The sequence below is a fragment of the Thunnus thynnus genome, chromosome 17 (genome assembly GCF_963924715.1).
Source record: "Thunnus thynnus chromosome 17, fThuThy2.1, whole genome shotgun sequence".
Lineage (NCBI taxonomy): Eukaryota > Metazoa > Chordata > Actinopteri > Scombriformes > Scombridae > Thunnus > Thunnus thynnus.
The window spans coordinates 24,788,150-24,808,985 of record NC_089533.1 but is presented as its reverse complement, the minus strand read 5'-3'; the positions used below and the strand labels follow the sequence as shown (position 1 = coordinate 24,808,985).

The window sequence follows — 20,836 nt, the reverse complement described above, 5'->3', positions numbered from 1 at the left end:
AGTTAAGACACAAAGCAAATGGGCGAGCTGAATAGGCTAGCGTCAATAAGTGCACAGATGGTGCTTGATTGACATCTATCCCAGAATGACATCCGGCAAGACAATGTACACAGTTATCATTGTTATTAGCTAATTAGTCACATCATGTAATTCCCAGCATAGGTCTAATTAGCCAGAGTAATTGAAAACACCTGTGCGGGTGTTCAGGGCCTTTAATTAGATATGACAGTGGGCTGCAATTTATATGGTCATGGCTTTTGTAGTCGGTAATGACCACTATACATTACCAAGACATTGTTTTATTAAAAGATATTAAGGCATAAACTGTTCTTGATTGTTTCCCCTTTTTTGCATGTCTGTGCATACATGTCATGGCATTTCCTGTTTATAATTGTTTGCAGTCAAGTTTGAATGCAGTGTGTGCGCCCATCTCCGTGCATACAGTATTTGCCCTTACAAAGTGGTCGTGGAGTGCTGTGCCGTGAGTGTGCGCAGGCGGTGAGACTGTGTTTGAGAGTGTGTGTGTATGAGGCTGTGTACAGCGTGTCTATATCTGGCAGACATCAGGTTGTACAGTAAAGGATTGACAGCAGCACTGAGGTAGAAGAGGACAGAGGACACCAGGTTAAAATACTGAGACAGATAGTACAAAAAATACAAGTGTGTGTCACCGTGTGTGTATGTATTGTTGAAGTGTGTGTCATTGTATAGGCCTGTGGGTGTCACATCGTATGTGCTTATGTCTGCAGTGGTAGGTGTGTGATTATGTGTGTTGTTATTCTGTGAGTTTATGCAAATGTATGAGTCTGCACAGCTCAGTCTGTTGGTGTGTGTACTAGCGCTTGTGTCAGTATGGAAACTAATATGTGCATTTTTGTTTGTGTCATTTTGTGTACTTGTCTGTGTGCTGGTATGTATTTTATTGTTTGTGTTTCTTTTCTCATTAAATCTGGATAATTGTGTATTAATACGTGTTGGATCATTGTGTGTTTCAGTGTGTGTAGTTGTATCTGTATCTGTTTCAGTGTTCAGATCCAGAGTTTGTGTGCTTGTGTCTATATGTTGCCCTCTGGTGTGTGATATAACATGAGAATATAAATGTTTGTCTGTGCTCATATCATCAGTGTGTGTTTCAGTTTCTGTGTCTGCCAAGTGTGTATCTACGTTAGTGTGTGTGCTGAATTTGGTCTTTACACAGATGTCACAGAATATTTCATCTCTCTCGGTGTGAGCGTCTGCTGTCATCTTTCCAGTCGTGGACGGGGTCTTGGGGTGCTTGTCTGAGTGGCTAATGGGTTTATTAACATTGTGTATGTTAATATCTTTCTCTGACATCTGTATGCTGACATCAGAGAGCATGTTAATGTCTTCATGTGAGTTTGTTTCCATGTATGTTTCCTGTCTGTCAGTACCAGTGCCCAGAGAAAGAGAGAATATTGTCCGACCGACATGGAAGGGCAGCCAGCAGAGGACAAACGCCAAGACAATCACTCCTGAAGGAGATGAAGAGACAGAGAGGTACAGGAGGAGGACATTAGAATCATTGATACCTGAAGGTGATGAAAGAAGTTTCTTCCACTATTAAGCACAGATGCTGTGATTAAGTAGTCTCCAAGCACTGCCCTGATGTTGGAAAGGACTATAGTGAGCTTACAAAATACAGCTGCAACAATTAGTCGATTAATTGATTAGTTGTCAACTAATAAATTAATAGCCAACTATTTTGATAATTGACCAATTGTTTTGAGTCATTTTTAAAGAAAAAAAATGTTAATATTGTCTGGTTTATTTGGTCTTTTGTGACAGTAAACTGAATATCTTTGGGTTGTGGACTGTTAAGGACAAAACAAAACATTTGAGGACATCACCTAGGTCAATATTTTTTACCATATTACACTTTAAAGACCAAAAAAGTAATTGATTAATCAAGAAAATAATCAACAGATTAATCAGTACTGAAAATAATCATTAGTTGTAGCCATACTACAAAGCGCATATTAGCTGTCCATATAATGAGAAATTCTACAAAGATTTGGAAAGGCATAGTTTGACATTTTGGGAGATATACTTTTTTCCTTTCTTTCCAAGAAGAATTCTTCCCAAGGCTTAGCACAATAATTGGAAATAACGGGAAACAGTTAACTCTGTCCAAAGGTAACAAAATCCCCTTACCAGCACCACTAAAGTTAAAAAATTAACATGTTATATCTCATTTGTTTTGCTCTGACTCCAGAATGTTACTGTGCCCAGCCAAGAAAAAGTCTGGCACATAATCTCCAAAACCACATGTCGCTTTTACACTTCAGTTTTTGTATTGTTTGTGAGGTTTAGAGTTTCTAGTAGACAGATTTGTTTCCTTCTGACAGAGCCAGGCTATAGTATAAAAGGAACTTTTAGGAAAAACATTTATTCTCTGTCTTGCCAAGAGTTAAATGAGAAGATTGATACCACTCTGGGTAAATTGAAGCTAAACTAGGTGGTAGGTGGTAACTAAATCCACCTACTAGCACTCCTAAAGCTGACTAATTAACACTTTATACCTTACAAACATAACCCCCTGTAAAATCACAACATGACATTTTTACACTTAGGTTTTGTATGGATTAAACAAATGAGATACAAGATATAAGGAAAATTCTTAATTTGTAAGATCAGATGCCTCAGCAGAAAGCCAATCTTGAAAAATGTTACCAAAGTTGTGGACAGTTATCTTCTGTTCTGTAAAAAAAAAAAAAAAAAAAAAAAAGACGAGGTATTTGTTTTAATATTATAAAATTTAAATCTGGAGTATGGGACTTTTACATATAAATGAATGTCCATTACATTCAAGCCCTTGCCAAACCAGTTCACAAAATGCTGATTAAGCCTATCACCTCAAGGTAAATCTCTCTGTGTTTCGCAGTATACCAGAGTTTTTAAATCTGGTGTCTGTGGCGACTTTCCCACACTGGCGCACCAGTATTGATAAGTTTTAAGTCAACCAGCAATGATTGGTTTGCCAGAGCTTAAGGGGGGAGCAACCATGGATGTATTATAAGAACTGGATATAGCGTCGGAGGCGGGGCTCCATTCATTACTACGAAAGTTGCTCAGTGGTGCATGAAGCCAAAAAAGAGATAGGAAGAGAAAGGAAGAGAGCAACAGTTGTGACAGAGTAGGCTGCAGCAGGCTGCAGGCATACATCATAAGCATGCGTTGACAGTGTTTGTGTAATAACTCTCACTGCCAGAAGGGGGAAATGAAAGTTCTGCACTGCAGGTTCAATATTTTCTATAATAGATATATACAGGGCTTATCTATTATTTTTCTTTCTCTCTTCTCCATCACGCCACAACATTAAATTGTATATTACTGCTGTTACATGATGCAAGTAGTAATATTTTATCATTTCATGTTTTCTGACTGTTTCACTGTATGTTCTTGTTCTTTATAATAAAGCAAATACCTGAGTGTGTGTTTGCAAGTGTGTTTCCTCACCCAGCATTTTGACAGTGTGTCGGTGACTCTGGTCTCTACGGCTGCTCTGCGGACGGAGCCACAGTGTCCTTCCAATCAGGCTGTAGACTAGTCCCAGGACGCAGAGTGGTATCAAGAAGTACAAGTTGGAGAGAATCATCATGGCCGACAACAGGCCGGAGGAGACAGCATAGTGTGTGCAGCGACACTCCCTCATGTCAGTCTCTTCCCTTCCTCCTCCCTCGTCTTCTTTCATTGTATTTTGCTGCTCTCTATGAACTTCCATCTTTCCCTCTCTTTCTTCTTGTTTTTCATCTTTCATTTCTCCTCCATCTCTTTGTTTCCTCTCATCTATCTCTCCTATTCCCAATTTTCTTTCCTCTTTATCTCCAACCCATTTCAACTCCCCAAGTCTTTCACCCCATCCCTTTGTCTCACTTTCCTCCCACTTCATTCCCTCTAATCCTCTATCCATCAAGGCCATGTGTTCACTTCTGCTTTCCCCTCCACCTGTTATAAATCCTCCCTGTTCTCCTTCCCCACCTGTCCACCTTCCGTCCTCCCTCCATCCGCTGATCGCTCGCTCCTCTCCCCCAACTTCCTCCACTCCAACCATGACCAACACCGGTGCTGCACTGACAGCTGCACCCAGCCAAAGGCAGCCAATAAGAGTCCTGGTTCTGCGCCGTGTCACTTGCGTCTTGGCCATGATTGGCCAGCAGACCGCCAGGTACCTCTCCAGGGAGAGGAAGGTGATATGGAGGATGGTACAGAAGGTGCAGCACTCTGAGAGGAACATGGTCAGCTTACAGGCAAGGTCTCCTAAGGGCCAGGGTCTGGGCCTCCAGAGCTAGCAGGGACAGAGACAGGACAATTATTTTACCTCAGTCTCAGTCAAATGTAAGCTGTAAACGTTAGCATGTTATCAACTAGCTTTCTGTAGTAACATATACCTCATCAGTTGACAACAGTTTTGTTGGGTTACAGATTACAATAGAAAAAAAACCCAGTTCATGATAGCACATCCACTGTATGGAGAGTTTAGGCTAACGCTAGCAGCTCTGTCCTACTCTTTATTGAATTTGGGGAAGTTTACACTCACTCAGCCCCAGCCAAATTCATTATCTGAGATAGCGTTACGTTCTTCAAACATATTGGTTAATCCTCATCCTAAAAGCCTTTTCTCTTGTAACATTAAAAGAGAAAGGAAGTGTTTGAAAATAACAATAAACCATAAATCTATAACCTCCGTCTTGCTTGTCTAAGTATGTAAGCTAAGCATCTATATATCATATACTGTGATCATTGTTTATTGTGTTATATGTTGTGTCTGTCTATGTGTGCTGTTGACACTGTGTACTGAAGGTTCTTTTCCATGATGTACTGAAAACAAATTCCACCAACTCTGGTCGAGTGGCCATTAAATTAAAGTGAAGTGAAGTATGTTCTTCAATAATGCCTCCATCTGAGTTTCGAGAGATTTTCCCAATACCCATTTTGTCACCTTACTGTACCCCCACAGTTTTGCTAGCATATTGTGATAATGTGTGATAATTACATAGGTTCTGCTAAATATCAGTGTTATTATCACCTTTTTTCTCAAACATCTGTTTTATTTTCCAGTACTGTATTTACAAATATGCTTTCTCCATTCCTCTAAAATACCCATTTCTTACTCCCTCCCCATGATCTTGTTTCCTTCCACTGCACCTGCATTTAAGTACCAGAAGAAACCATAGAGTATTTTATTAGTTTCTGATTCGTACAACAAATTGACACTGTAAAACATGACCTGTATTATAAAGTGTTATCAATGTATTTACTCACACTTAAATGTCATGTATTTTCCATGCCACTGTGCAGAGGAAATGAAAGAAGAAGGACATAAGAACACTCTGGGTATGACATGACTAGTGAGTATAATAGAACAAAACTTAATTTGGCAGCAGGGATCCCCCTGAGGGAAAGGTTGCGAGGGCTTGTTTAAACTACTATTGAAGCACACCGCTATTCTCAACAGAAGCAAATGCATCATGCCCCCCTCTTCTGTAAATGCACCTTGAGGCAGAGCAAAACATCAGATATACAGTATGAGGGTCAAATCATATTGTATACCGCAACAACATGCGTGCATTAAGAAAAGGTGTACCTTATACAGATCCAGAGGCAGCAGCAGGAGTATCAACAGATCACTAACAGCCATGCTGCTCAGGTAGAGGTAGGTAGAGCCTCTCATGTGTGGACGGAGCCAAACCACCAGAATTGTTAGTATATTTCCCAGAAGACCAAGGAGCATCAGTGGAATGTAAATGACAGTCACGCACACTAGAAAATGACAGCATTGATATGTTGTTTCAGAACCACTTTGCATGTATGTGAGAACTGTACACATTGTCAGCCAAGATAGGAAAACGAAGAATAACAAGTTTTGAAGGTTCGTTCACAGATATCAATAATACTGCACCATGAGCTCATAAATACTAGCACAGCTAAGGGAATATTTTCACATTTTGGGAAATTGGCATTGCTTTTTTGCTGAGAGTTACTTGAAAAAATTGACCTGGTGTTAGCTTCATATTTATGTACAGATATGAGAGTGGTATTTATCTTATCATCTAATTCTAGGCAAGAAACGAAATAAGTGTTTCCCAAAATGTGGACCTATTCCTTTAAGACCAAAGTAAAGAGGAGAAAGATCTGATGGTGAGTTTTGAATTGTACTGTCCAGACACCACAGCTCACTTTGTTATTGTTTATTTTATTTTAATTGCAAAAATCTTGGCTGATGCAGCTTAACATTTCCATTTAATTTCCATTTACACAACACGATCATGCATTAATACTTTTTTTTTCTATGATTTTTTACCCACCCAACTCAATGAATCCAAACATAGGTTCCTCCCACTGGCACTCGTTGTTTAAGCAGTTCTCCGGGAGGCCTGATGCTATGCCACAGTTTTCATCTTCACAACCACTGCCCATGTCTCCCAACTCCATTAGATCCATGATGACACAGGGTGAGGTTGGAAAGAAAGTTACAGTGGAGAAAGCAGCAGGTGAGAGGTGTGTGTCCCCCAGGTTACAGGGCACAGAGGTGACGCACACTGATTGATTTTCTATACCGTTCAATCACAGCTACACCACAGAGGATGGTGAGGGTGGAGAAGGGTTTCCTAGACAGAACAAAAGAAAAAAACACATTACAAGAAAATGCCACACACAAATGCATGCAATATAGACTTTATATATATGAATAAAGGCACGTGCAGGCACATGTGCAAAAAGGATGTGTACATTGAAACAGCAAAATTGTCACTACTGATGCAAGTTAAACTCTTTTAATTTAACACTTAACACTATTGTTAATATTTGTTCACCATATTACTGTTATTCAACCCCTGTATTGACATTAAGAAAACTGCTGTGTGCATATGAATGCATGAATACTAGAGTACAATACATTTCAAGTCAATTATTCAGTGGTTTCAAACCTTTCCAGGTAACTAATTTGGTTCTTGTTTTCCATCACAAAAACCATCATCATCATTAACCAATGAAAATGTCATCCTTATCATTATCGTCTCCAACCACAAAAGCAATCTGTACCCAGACCTGTACATTATTGTTTACAGACGCAAAAATACACTCATGCACTCATGCACAAAGAAAAACGGGCACTTTAACTAAAGGTAAAATAAGATACTCACTGATTTAGAGAAGCTTCAATGCCCGGTGTGTCTCTGCTGACATACACTTGTGCTTTGACTGTGACTTACAGTACACACCTACTGTATGATCTCCCTCTTTCACTCACTCTCTTATCTCTCTCTCTCTCTCTCTCTCTCTGCTCATGCCTTACTGTCGGCACAACACTACTATAAAAAAAAATCAAACTTATTGTCTTATCCCAGCCTGTATTCCCAAAACATCCTGTTTCAAGACCAAATGCATCAAAGCAATTAAGTAAGATGGACTTAACTTGCTGTTTCATTATGGTAGTTCTTTTATATACAGCATAGCAATAGGCTGTGATATTCAGATACTTTAACAGAAGTAGGTTTACTATCATAAAAACTTGAACTTTGATACTTTAAGTATCAAATGTAAAAAGTACTTACATTGTTAGATTGTTAATACTGATGACAATGCTTGTTCTGCTACAAACATTCTTTTTTTTCTTTTTTTTTTTTTTTGGACTTTTCTCTCTTCCTTTGTGAAACATTAGACAATTTTGGGCAAATTTTGGACAATTTTGAATAATTCTTTGAAGCCACCTGAGATGTGTAAAGGAGCAGTCTGTCTTTAAATCTGCAAGTAAATAGTAACTATAGCTGTCAGATAAATGTAATGGAATAACATGGCACAAAATTAAAAACAAAACAATAACTCTAATCGGATTTACGAGAATGAGAACAAAGAGAACTGAGAATAAAGAAACATTTGCACTGTACATACGGTCTTATTACTGTCGTAAAGATCTATTTAGAACAGCTGATGGTCCTGCCTCCGTGCTGACGTCATTGCATGTCATTGCGGAAATAGCTGCTGGTTTGAGCGATACAACATGGCATTGAGAGCAGCCCTGAGAAGTAAATGCGGCTTAACAGGTTTGTCTGCATGTGAAAGCAAGGGTACACTGCGGAGAGATGATTTGATATATATACATCGTTTTTTCACCATCATTTAGACGGTATCTCTGAACATTTGCCAGCTGGTCGGCGTCTAACTGTTAGCTGAGCCGTCTGTACAGAAACTGGAACAAAGGTCGCAGCAGGACGTGTTGAACTCTGCTGGTCTCTGCTAGCTAATTTTGCACCTATAATGTGCCTACATTATGCTGTTTTGGGGATGACTGCTCTCACAAGATATTTAGACAAGTAAATAACATTTGCAGTTCATTTGAATCAGCTACAGACTTGAGTTCCCAAATTCATTTGAGAACTCACTTGACTGTGATGAAGCTTTTAAGATCAGGATTCATTGAACCGCCGAAGGTGAAATTTTGAACTTAAAGTTACTACAATGTGCTTTCATATTGTGTTGATTTTAGCGTCCCCTGTGGACAAAAGCAGTAGTGTTTCCCAGAATGACGACTTCATTTGCCATGAGCACCACCGCCTCGTGTCGTAAAGAACTTGATCTGGCTAGCGCGTGCATTTGTTTTCAGCGAGTGAAAGAAAGATGAAGTTTATTTTTAATACTATTTTTCTTTTTTAAACCCAGCTGTTAGCAGGATGCATAGTGATGAGGTAACGTATCTGTTTGTGGCTATGTAAGATTAATAATTGTAATATGATGATGGTGATGCAAAGTAAACTTTGTTTTAGTACCATCCATACACCAAGGTTACATGTCAGGCTGCATTCACACCCAATCCGGCAATGCAGCACCTTGCCACAGGGTTGTGCGAAAGGTGTGGACGTGTTTATTTGTGCTTTGGAATGTAACCACTGTAAAACTATCAGGAAATAACGTTTTATTTCTCTGATTCACATCATTCCTTTGTTCTCGGTACACTGCCGCTCGCTCTCTCATCTACTCTCTAGCCCGCTCAACCACCATTGCTCTCTCTCTCTCTTTTGCTCATCTTTTTTAAAATGAGTGGGAAAGCCGACAACAAGTCTAACTTTACTTATCGTTATCAAATAGGCATACATAGGCTCTTCCGGTCTGCGTGTGTAAAATCATTTTGTCTGATTTCACAGAGAATAGACCCGGTGGCAGGCATTAAGAATAACTGTATGAAAATAGCCAATCTTCTCGCTGATGGTCTCATTTGCTTATGTAGGTCATATAGAGGCATCATGAGACTGTTTCATAACCAGTTAAAAGTTCCTTGTAGTAAATAAAAGGAAAAAGGAAAAAATTAACCCTTACTAACTTACTGACTAACCCTTACTCCTATATATTCCTATATACAGTACTTGCAAATTTAAGGATGAAAGCTATTTATCACATTTCTTTCCACTTAAACTCCTGTGGAGTTATGTTAAGTTATGTTTACATTGAGTGTAAAATAAATATTTTTCAAGTCTGTCAGGTCAGTTCAGGTGCTCATATTAACATAAAAACCTGTTCATACTGACTATTAAAAGATCCCCTCCAAATGTGCTTCCAATGTAAGTGATTGGGACCAAAATCCACGGGGTGTCCACACCGTTATTTTGTGCAAAAATGCATTTAAAAGTTGATGTGAAGCTTATATGAGGCTTCAGCAGTCTGAGTTAGTCATATCAAGTGGATATCTGCCACATTTACAGTCTTTTTAGCATCAAATTCCCTGTTTAGCTGCGGTGGAAGTATAGTAACAAAAAGAGGGACTTTGGCACTAAAAAGATTGTAACGTTGAAAGATATCTACTTGATTTGACTAAATTGGATGTTTGAAGCTTCATATTAGTTTCAGATAAACTTTTATATACTTTTTTTTCACAGAAGGAGGACTGTTGATTTTCTAATGGTCAGTATGAACAGGAGGAATGATTATGGTGAGGAAAAACCTGTTTCAATGCTGATTTGGGCACCTGACTGTTCTTTTAAGACAGACTTGAAAAATTATGAACCCGTCCTTTAAGATCCAACAAGTGTGCTTTAGACCTTTCCCTTCCCATTAAACCTTTGCAAAGCCAATTTTTTAAAAAGCATTTTAAATCCTGCATTGTTTTCACATACAAATTACTAATGGAGAAATGACGGATTTTACACCAATATCATTTTTTCATTTTTTATTACATGTATGATGTATAAATGTAATGATTTAATAGTTGTAATGATATATAGCTCCTATCTGTGTGTGTGTGTGTGTGTGCGCGCGCGTGTGCGTGTGTGTGTGTGTGCGCGCGCGCGGGTCGCAGGTCGTCTTTCCCAGCTGTCTTCCTGCAGCAATCATGGCAGGGTGTGTGTTGCTCAGCGGAGGAACAACTCTACCTCACCCAAAATCAAAGTGGATTTTGACCAAAGCACAGGTAAGCAAATACACCTTATGTGGTCTGAGGGAGCTTGAGGGTTTTTATCTTCCCTTCAACAATATGTGTATGAGGTGAAAAAAACAAGATTTTAAAGTGTACTCAGTGTTTCCCCATAATAGAACAGGCCTTGTGGGCCACCAGGCCAAAAAAAAATTTTTGATTACCTGACATTTGTCAGGTAATCAAAAAATGTCAGCTCAAACATCCAAGTGAAGGACCAACAGCCTCTTAAATTTCCTTGGTCTAAAATGATTGTCGATGGACCATCTTTGGGTTTTAGACTGTTGGTTTGACAAAACAAGACATCTTATAACATCACCTTAGCTTGTAGGAAATTGAAATGGAAATGTTGCACAGTTTTCAGATATATTATAAACGAAGTGATTCATTGAGGTAAACATCTTCAAATTAGCCAGTGATGAAAATGATCATTACTCGCAGCCCCAGATACACAGTACCAGTCATAAATGTGGACATACCTTCTGACAGGTACTGTAAGTGTAATGATTGAGTTAGCACATCCGAACACATGCAAGATTGAAGTTTTTATTCTCTCCCTCCACTTATTTTCCTTTTTACTCTTTCATGTCACTTCTTTTCCTTTTGAGATGAATCTTTAGGAAAGGTGCGTCAGTGAATTCAGGTAAAAGATCAGCCTCTCTCTCTCTTTCTGTAGGTGTGGCGGTGATGCGTATGCAGAGTCCGCCAGTCAACAGCCTCAGTTTAGATTTCCTCACAGAGTTGTGCATCAACCTGGAGAAGCTGGAGATGGATAAGAGCTGCCGAGGCCTCATCATCACCTCGGTACAGTAGCACCTCATTGTTTGCAGTCACTGCTGGAGTGTGTGAACATTTTTTAATATTGCAATACAAATTGACAGTTGTGTGTGTGTGCGTGCATTGCTGTGATCAGAGTCAACCCAAGGTGTTCTCAGCTGGACTGGACATCATGGAGATGTACGGGAAGAGTCCAGAGCGCTGTGGAGAGTTCTGGAAAGCCGTTCAGGAGATGTGGCTGAAACTCTACAGCTCCAACATGATCACTATAGCTGCAATCAACGTACGTATGAAACAAAACCCAGGCTATTATTTTGTCTATGTATCACGCAAGAAGTCATCAGTTTTTACATTTCCAGCTGTAGCGCCAACATTTTGATTAGAACAAACACAAGACATGGTAGTTTGTCGACCCCTCCACAGGGTTCCAGTCCTGCAGGCGGCTGTCTGATGTCTCTGACATGTGACTACAGGATAATGGCAGACAACCCGCGTTACAGCATCGGCCTTAATGAGACGCAGCTTGGCATCGTGGCACCTTTTTGGTAAGGAATTAGGAGAATGGCAATGGCCATGACAGTTGTGGCGGTGATGTTTATGACGATAGTATTGGTCATGCCTGGCACTGTTTCACCTGTTGTAACACTGAAGTGAACACTGGCGCTGTCTGCAGGTTTAAGGACACCATGGTTAATACAGTGGGCCACCGGACCACAGAGATGGCCCTGGAACTGGGGCTGCTCTACAGCTCCTCAGAGGCCCTGAAGATAGGCCTGGTGGACCAACTGGTCCCAGAAGACCAGGTCCTGACCACAGCCACACAGACCATGACCAAGTGGCTGGCCATTCCAGGTACATAGCAGATAAGTAGGAGGGCAGGCCACAATTAGAAACTCTAAATTGCCAGTAGATGCACTACTTATTTTCTTTGTTCAACATTTTTATCAGGACTCACCCTGTAATGTTGAAATATCATATATATTGGTGTAATATTATGTTAATTGTAAATTTTGTTTATACTGACCTCCAGTGGTTGAAGGTATCCCCTTGCTGTTAAGATGTAGAAATGTACTCCTGGGTGTGTCAGTACACTGGGCCTTCACTGTTGGATATGGTTACAAGTTTTTGTGTTTTTTAACACAAGTGCCATACAAATAAAGGTGGTTGTTATGATGATTATTACTGTTATCCATCAGTGACATTAGATGTGGTCAGAGGTGCAAAAGACTTAACATAAAAAATACAGCTTTGTTCCAGTAAAAGAAAAAAATGAAGATAAGAGAATCAAAAGGAACCCCTGACATACATGTATATGTCATTGTTCTATTTCATTTCAATTCAGACAAATATTAATTAATAAAATATGAATAATTATTTTACTGAGCCATGTAGCGGAGACTCATCCAGAATTATTTTTAAGGCCACTGTAGGTCCCTGGACTCCACTGTTGAAATTGGTGAGCTAACTGTTCATCTTTTCACTTTTACAGACCACGCCAGACAGATCACCAAGTCCATGATGAGGAAGCCAACCATCGACAAGCTAACGTCCAACAGAGAGGCTGACATCCAAAACTTTGTCAGTTTCATCACCAAAGACTCCATTCAGAAATCACTTCGTATGTATCTGGAGATGCTTAAAAAGAGAAAAAGCTAGATGAAACGTGTAAAATGAGATATACACACACTAGACTGTGTGAAAAGTTAGTTGAAAACACACTTGCCTTCAGAATCATGTGCTCAGTAAGATCCTCAAAGACAGTTTCCCTGCAGTTCCTCTTCATAACAATTTTCAACCATTGATGAATCATTTTCAGTAATCCTGTGTGATGAAACTAGCTTGGGGAAAACACTCAGGACTGATGGCAATGATTCAATGACAAATAGTATTTTTCTATTTTACTTTCCAAGTACTTTAGTTAAAAATTAACACCAAGAATTTTTTTTTTCAATCTTTCACATAAGCTAATGTTACATTTGGGATGATTATAGATGTTTTGTTCTTGTTTCTTTCCCCAAAAATCATTATTTAGTGTCATAGAGAAGTACATTATTTGCAATTCAGTTAGGAGTTTTGAATATAGAAATGAGGGCCACATATATGCATATACACTGCAATACACACTGCATTGTGTATTGCAGTGTAGAGCTAGATAGCACTACTATTATAGTAAAGAATTAAAAAAAGAAAAGAAAAGACACCCTCCATACTCCTTAAATGACAAGTATCACTCTTACTACAGCCACACATACACCACTTGTGGGGAAATACAGGTGACAAGTGTGCCATGCCTTGTTATGACTTCTACATTATGATTGGACAGCCATGTGTGGGGGCGGGGTTTAGCAAATGGTCAGTTATTGTCACAGAGGCAACAGATCCTCACCATTTAAGTGCCTAGCCTTACTGTACCCTTAAGAGACATAACAACTAATGAAAGTAAGCTTGAGAGCATTTGAATAGCCCACTGTGGGCAAAGCCTTTGTCATCTTTTGAACAGATTTGTGTGTACTTACTTTTTCTGACTGCCACCCATTTATTTCTGAATAAATGGGTGAATTCATGTGATCCGTGGATTTGTTGATGTGATTAAAGGGTGAATTGAAGGGTCAAAATCTCATTGTTCCTTAATTTTTGCATGTCAGAGGTATTAAAACATTCTCGTCCTCTCGGCCACATTGAGAAAATACAGTCTCACTTTTGGACTCAGTTATTCTTAAACATGTTGGTTCAGAGCCAACAGAGAGTCTCACTGCTACTCTGGTATCATGACATGCAGATAACTTCATTTTGATGTGTCAACAGATGAAACCTACACCATCACTCTAATACAGTAAGGGTAAATGGACTCTTGTTTGTGCTGCTCAAAACACTGAAAAATAACAACAGCAGAGAGTCCGTTCAGAAACATTGTCTCATAAGAAATTGGTTTCCAAAGGTAAAATGATCTCCCACAAGTCATGTGCCTTGAGGCTTTCACATGCCTGTCCAAGCAAGTTTACTGAGTAACCTGATAAAACTCAGAACCCCCCAAAATCTAGGACATGCATAGTTGAAAAGACCATGGTGGAAATATTATTGTATTTATTTGTGGAGAGATGGAGAGACAGGGAATTAAGGGAAGAAAGATGCAACAATGGCCCACATCCACACCCCACATGGTGGAAATATGTGGGTAGTGTACAGCATATTAAGGGTTGTTTATCATTTTCAGCTTGCAGCATGGCTGTAGGGATGGCAGTGTCAGTCCACCACTGTGGTCCAGGTGGAAATATCTCAACAACTATTGGATAGATTGTGTTGAAATTTTGTGCAGACATTTATAACACCCAAAGGATGAAGGCTCCATTATTTGTTATTTCACAAAAAAGCCTCCATTATTTGTTATCTCAAACAATGGCCTTTGGTGACTTCTCCTCTAGCACCACCATGAGGTTGATCTTCATGGGGTTTTTTTGTGAAATACCAAATAATGGATGGATGGCTGTGGAATTTGGTACATGCATTCATGTCACCCTCAGGAGGAATTGTAATAACTTTGCTGATCCCTTGGCTTTTCATGTGGTGCCATCATAAGGTCAATTTTTTATCAGCTTGAATCTTCAACTCATGACCAAAATACCAGCAAAATTAATGACATTACATTATTTCCAAAACTAAATTAGATATTACTGAATAATTACATCTAAGACTTGTTGCCCTTTAATCCAAATGGGCTGGCTTATGAGTACTAACTGACTCTGGTGATTATGAACCAAGCACATACAGTGTAGTTGTAGTATGGGTCCACTTGTAGTTGTAATTGCCCAGCTGTACAGATGATAATTCCTTGTTCCCCGCTGTGTTTTTTTATGTTTATATTCAAACAATGCAGTGACATAATTTGGCAGATGTTTTATTTTGGTCTTGTAATTCACTCCTAGTGAATAATCATTGTTCCGATTCAGCCTGGAGGCTTGTGGAAAGACTGTGGAATTCATGATTCAGGCAGTAGGAGCTTAGCCAAGCAGTTTCACCTCCACAGGGTAATGGTCACTGACAGCGAGTGCCTGAGAGAGATACAGAGAAAACATTGTTTTCTTCTGGCACAGTTGATTATAGGTGTTTTCCTTATACAATGTGTTTTTCATCATGTACTGTAAAACCTTAACATACCAACAAACTATGTTTGCTCCAGCATCACGGCAGGTATACTAAGGTATACTGATGGTTTTGCTTGTTTTAGCCCATTACTGTAACTACAAATCATGAAAAACTATAGTATCACTGTTGCTCATTTACCAAAGCATACATTTTTTTAGATATGAGACTTGAAAAGGACTGAATCTTGCTTGCTTAAGTATGTTTCAGAAAGAAATAGAAATATTTTTAAAATATATGTGATTAATTAGTTAATTGGCTGAAATATAAATGACCACCAGTATGGTTCTTAAGGAGTAACTTCACACCAAGCTGGGAAGCAACATTTCACAGACGCTGTCTTGTTCAGTCTGTTGCACTTGTAACTACATCCAACAGTGATGTCAGGGTGCACTGACCACACCACCAGTACACTTCTACATCACTGCTGCAAGGTGACAACATCAAATACTGGAGGTCAAGCAAAAAAAGATATTCAGTCTGTGTTTAGTTACTCTTTAAAGCCTTCTTTAACCTTACAGTTGAAATTAATTGTAAAGTAGACAAGGATTAAAGCTAGAGTTGTTTTTACCAGACTGTGACTGAGTTTTAAGTCCATCATGTAGTTGTAGACCTTAGCACTGCCTTGTTCCACTCCCTTCATCATGTCAGTAGTCACTACAATCCTGCAAACACAGGAAGAGGGGTGGAATTAAACCGGACATAACATGCTTTTTGTGATTTTCTTATGTCGTATATCTATGCTAAACATAGTTAAAGTTCCAAAACATGATGTGAGCATATGTAAAAATGATCCCTGGATGTCAAAGGCCCAGGCTTCAGCCTGCTCTGAACGCCTTATTTGCAAAGTTACCTCTTCTTCCAACTGATGTCAAATTGTTGTCACATTCCCACAAACGGCCGTCCGTGTTGTCCACTCTCAGATTTCAACTCGAACATGTACAGATGTATTTGAGAAATTGATATTTCAAGTAAAGAATGAGAAAAAGAAGTGAAATCCTAAAACTTCTGATTGTTTCAGCAGTTGGAGGAAGCTTCATGAAGGAGCTAAAACAGCCTGTTTCAGACAGTGGCTGAACTGAGTGGCTGCATAAAGGGTCAATATAAGATAAATAAGGAGTTTTCTGAACTGTAAATCATGCAAAGATATTCTAGTAGGGCCCCAAAATAAAAATACAGACCTGGAAATGTGCACAGTATGTCCCTTTTATGAGTCTGTGTGCGTTTGTGTTTGTGCAAGCAAGTGCCTGTGTGTGTCTACCTGTCGTAAGGGCAGTGAGTGTTTTGTGACACTGTAGAGTCGACTTCATCAGTAATCAGCCAGTGGAAACTCTTGTCAGTGTAGAGGCGGATCTTCTGCCAGTCGGAGCCCATAACATAATTGCAGCCTGCGTTGAAGTCACCCAGCAGCATGATGTCCTGCGGGGAGAGTATGAAGGTTCAATCACTGTCACCCCCAGACTCAGACTAATTAATTATCCTTTGTGCTCCACCTTTTGCTCACGTAGTTCCACTGAACCATAATTGAATTTGTGTATGTGTGTGTGTTGAAGTGTGTATTCACATTAGTATTCCAGCGAGTGCGGACATCAGTCACCACATCATAGAGCGCATTCACTTCCTTCACAGCAGAGTCTGGAGAGGTGTGCTGGGGGATCAAAACAAAGTCCCTCACAGCTAGAAAACAGGAGAGAGAGAGGAGTGAGTGAATGAATGAAAAGAGGGATGTTTGATGAAGGAGAGACAAGTTGAACCAAAGTGAAATAACAATGAGTTTAATTTAGAAGGAGAAAGTTAACAACACTATTTGTATGACATAAATCTTAATGGTGTATTCTTTTAGTATTAAACTAAATCAAGTAATGTGGGTTTAAAAATCTACATCACTTGTGTCTGATGGTGAAAAAGCAATACTCTCTGTGCTTCTCACATTCTTTCAGAACCTACCGGTATATTTGGAGGAGAACATGACAACAAAGGGCTCTCTGTTGAAGATGTCTGTCCCACAGGGCTCACAGCCGTCATCATAAGTGTAGTTTTTAGCCACAGATACGGTCTGCTCCCTGGAAAGAAAAAATACTAATTAACCACATCTCTTTTACAGTGCTGTTGTGCTCTTTTTCTGTGTGAGGAGTTGCTCTTTAGGATAGATTTACTGTACTTCTTGCTTCATGCTTCTTCCCTGTAAAACTTTACTTTTGAAGACATTTTCTAATAGTGAGTGAGGTCCAGTCTATCTCATACTCAGATATTCACAGCATTACTTGTGCATTTTCTAAAAGTCATTTGTACCACACTTGATGAATTGAATTATATTAGTCCAATGCCCTCATGTGGCCACTGAAGGGTGGGTGTCATACAGACCCCATACATATCATACTACAGGTATAACATAACATATAACACATGTAACATATAATTACTATAGATTTACTTTAATACTAATAAAGCCTGAACACAATGCATTGTGTGCATTTGACACAAAACTATACAGTATTCTGTGCACAAAATACACTTAAATTTGCAAGCATTTGGCACCCAATAATGCAATTTAATCACACAAAATGCTCACCAAATGTAACAGTGCATTTTCTGGCACAGCATGTGACACACAGTCACCCATATTTATCTAAAACCCCTTAAATCTGAACCTTTGGTTTTCTGCCCTTGCTCATCATAAGGTCAGATACAAAGACACTGTGCAGAATTAAATAAAAATCATTTAATGAAATATTTCTGTTTTGTTCCCTAATGAAAAGTATCAACAGAGGATTTCTACATGAGGTAGTCTATCGTTATAATGATTTTGTTTGTGCAAAGTCATTAAAACAGTATAACAGCAAAAGTCTCACAGTCTCTGTGTACCTGTAGAGGAAGAGATATCTCTCCTTGTAGGAGCTGCGACCCAGAGGCTCACTGACGATGTGCTTGTACCTGAACTTAGGAGAACCTCTGGGAAAACACACATACACACACACATAGATGAAGAGCTTCATTATGTTTATCTTATATGATAATGTGAGTTTATGATCTTTACATGTTTCTACAAACTTCCTGAAGAAGGTCAGAATATTTAGGCCTTCCACCTGTGTGTAATAATACAGTGTACACTCTACAGAATATAAGGAGTGTGGTTATCCTTATCCTAACTTGTTGACATGCTCCATGAGTTTTTTGGTTGCTGACAGATCGCTGTCTCTGACTTCCTGGATCAGAATGATGTCATAGCGGTGGACAATCTGCAACAGATGCAAAAACACACAAAATCACAATTTCATGATCTAAACTTGCTACAGGGCAATTTCTAGTGAAGTTAATTATAGTATGATTCTATGGACGCTGTTTTCTAGTATAATTATATTGTCAAAGTGTTTGTTATTGTTTTTGGGGGTGTAAAGGGGCACTCTGCCAATTTTACCCATAAAGGCCAGTAGAGATAGTGAGGAGTACTACTCAGCCTGTGAAAACAGTTCTATAATCTTTTATTGTGGCTCTGACGGAGCTTGCTAAAGTCTGTGAAAATAACTCTGCCGATGTCATAGTGATGTCATCAGGGTTATCTGAGCTTGGGCAATACAAATTCAGAACAGAAACCCTGTGTTACAAACTGGAGACAATTTGAAAGCCATTGGCCTTCACCATATAGGAAGGATGGAAGAAAAGATGCAATTGGTTGCATTATGGGAAATGTAGGATTTAGTGCATTTTTTTATTTTGGTCTTTTTTTTTTATCTGACACTTGTTATTCTCCCAACTTTATTACATTTTTGGAGTAGCCCTGTAATTTCCAAGTCCCTCTAAACAAGACAGTATTCTAACTCAATCAATGGCATGGTTGTGCTACCACCATGTTACAGTGGAAGGTAGGCCAAATGAAATGCTGTGCAATTGTGCATGTTTGTGACAGACACAGTGAACAATGCAAAACCATGTGGTATTTAAATTATTCACCACCCTTCAAAATGTATTGTGTTTATATTTGTAAAGGGGTGGTGAAATATAAATAAAGAGGGAAAGAATACTGGTTGTAGAATGCTAAACAGTTTCAGACCGTGCTGATGATGTTCATCAGAGTCGTGTTGGAGGATTTCTTGTCCCCAAATGACTTAATGTTGAAGGCTCCCAGCAGCAGAGAGGTAGAGACGTGCAGTAGGGCCAGAAAGAGACCCAAAGTACACACCAAACGCATCCTGTGCCAACAACATCAGATATAAAAAAAATAAATTAAAAATAAAAAGTCTAAATTTATACACACACACACACACACACACACACACACACACACACATATATATATATATATATATATATATATATATATATATATATATTAGGGGTGTAGAGCAGGCATCATTGTTATAGCAGTTTATGTTCATAATCCAAAATCTTGATTGTGATACATTTACATTATAATGGAAATAATAGAAATGCTTTTGGTGGTGATCAGGTCAGCATGTAATAGATTCCAGAAAATTAATGCAGTTGAATGTGCAGTCATATGTCACATGACCCTGACAGCCTCCTCTTAGGCTTACTGTGGGAATGAGAGACAGACATAACACCTGCACCTCTGGACACGTGACATAAGTCCAGAACTTACTGTTTGATGTCCTGCAGAGGAATGATTGTTGTTGTAAAGCTAGGCATTAAATATTACTCCAGTAGGAGAATATATTATCCTGTTACCCTGGTTACACTGTCCTATTGGAGCTGGCATGTAAGTGACTCTTGGGCAAAGGTTATAAAAATATGGAAATTAAGATCAGCAGTTGTAGTGTGGTAATTATTGGTTATTCATATACTGTTGTGTGTTACATTTTGTCAGCCAGAAAAAACAAATCCTGCATTACTGCTACATACATTTTCGTCTTTAAAGAAACATAGCATGAAAATAAAAGCAGACCCAGTCATGCTGGATTACAATTACTGTGTATACTGTTACAAAGCCTGCTAGAACTGTAATTCTCAACAACAACAAACTGGTTTGTAGCATTGCTGTGCTGAATGTTTCATCCATAGTAACTGTAACAAAAAGTCAACACACTTATCTTTACTCAAAATATAAGCTTTGTTCGGCTCAGCTTGCGTCTGCTGTTTTTGCAGTAAAAAGAGATTCAGAGGCTCATAGCTACCTGCTTCTGTAAGTCTGTGTGTGGAGGGAAAAGGAACACAAAGGCTTTGTTGTGTGAATCCCTGGAGGCTCCACTACAACTTCTGAGCAGAACTACTGATAGCGTCTCTTGTGAGGTTTTTATTTACCTGCAGGTGCATGTGACTGGATCATGCTGGGGAGGAGTCAAGAGAGGAGGGGTGTTCTGGATGTGGTACGGGGTTTACAGGTGGTTGGTCGGTGCCCCGCTTTGACCCACGCTGAAATATTATTGGATGGATTCACATGAAATTTTGCACAGACATACATGATCCCCAGAGGAGAAATCCTAATGACTTCTGGTGATCCCCTGATTTTTTTATCTACTGCCACCATGAGTATTTTGA

General features: G+C 39.1%; 3 protein-coding genes across 4 annotated transcripts; 1 reads left to right on the top strand and 2 right to left on the bottom strand.

The window, feature by feature from the left end:
• Positions 1 to 335: 335 nt before the first annotated feature.
• LOC137201240 (growth hormone secretagogue receptor type 1-like) lies at positions 336 to 6,623 on the bottom strand. The gene is made up of 5 exons (XM_067616187.1): positions 6,327 to 6,623; positions 5,606 to 5,781; positions 3,478 to 4,306; positions 1,436 to 1,493; positions 336 to 676 (listed from the first exon to the last, which is right to left on the bottom strand). Exons 1-5 carry the CDS (start codon positions 6,460 to 6,462, stop codon positions 454 to 456), a joined length of 1,422 nt encoding a protein of 473 aa, XP_067472288.1. The 5' UTR covers positions 6,463 to 6,623; the 3' UTR covers positions 336 to 453.
• Positions 6,624 to 7,937: 1,314 nt separating this feature from the next.
• eci1 (enoyl-CoA delta isomerase 1) lies at positions 7,938 to 13,763 on the top strand. Its single transcript, XM_067616300.1, has 7 exons — positions 7,938 to 8,063; positions 10,310 to 10,420; positions 11,100 to 11,227; positions 11,337 to 11,483; positions 11,624 to 11,745; positions 11,874 to 12,052; positions 12,690 to 13,763. Exons 1-7 carry the CDS (start codon positions 8,021 to 8,023, stop codon positions 12,854 to 12,856), a joined length of 897 nt encoding a protein of 298 aa, XP_067472401.1. The 5' UTR covers positions 7,938 to 8,020; the 3' UTR covers positions 12,857 to 13,763.
• Positions 13,764 to 14,269: 506 nt separating this feature from the next.
• On the bottom strand, positions 14,270 to 20,769 carry dnase1 (deoxyribonuclease I). Of its 2 annotated transcripts, none has more exons than XM_067616302.1 (9): positions 20,600 to 20,769; positions 19,392 to 19,530; positions 18,491 to 18,579; positions 18,206 to 18,292; positions 17,288 to 17,403; positions 16,905 to 17,017; positions 16,602 to 16,759; positions 15,912 to 16,005; positions 14,270 to 15,249 (listed from the first exon to the last, which is right to left on the bottom strand). In XM_067616302.1, the coding sequence occupies exons 2-9, from the start codon at positions 19,527 to 19,529 to the stop codon at positions 15,199 to 15,201; spliced, it is 846 nt and encodes a 281-aa protein (XP_067472403.1). In that variant the 5' UTR covers position 19,530; positions 20,600 to 20,769; the 3' UTR covers positions 14,270 to 15,198. The 2 variants fall into 2 exon arrangements, with proteins under 2 accessions (XP_067472403.1, XP_067472402.1); XM_067616301.1 differs by lacking the exon at positions 20,600 to 20,769 and adding an exon at positions 20,473 to 20,582.
• Positions 20,770 to 20,836: the final 67 nt, after the last annotated feature.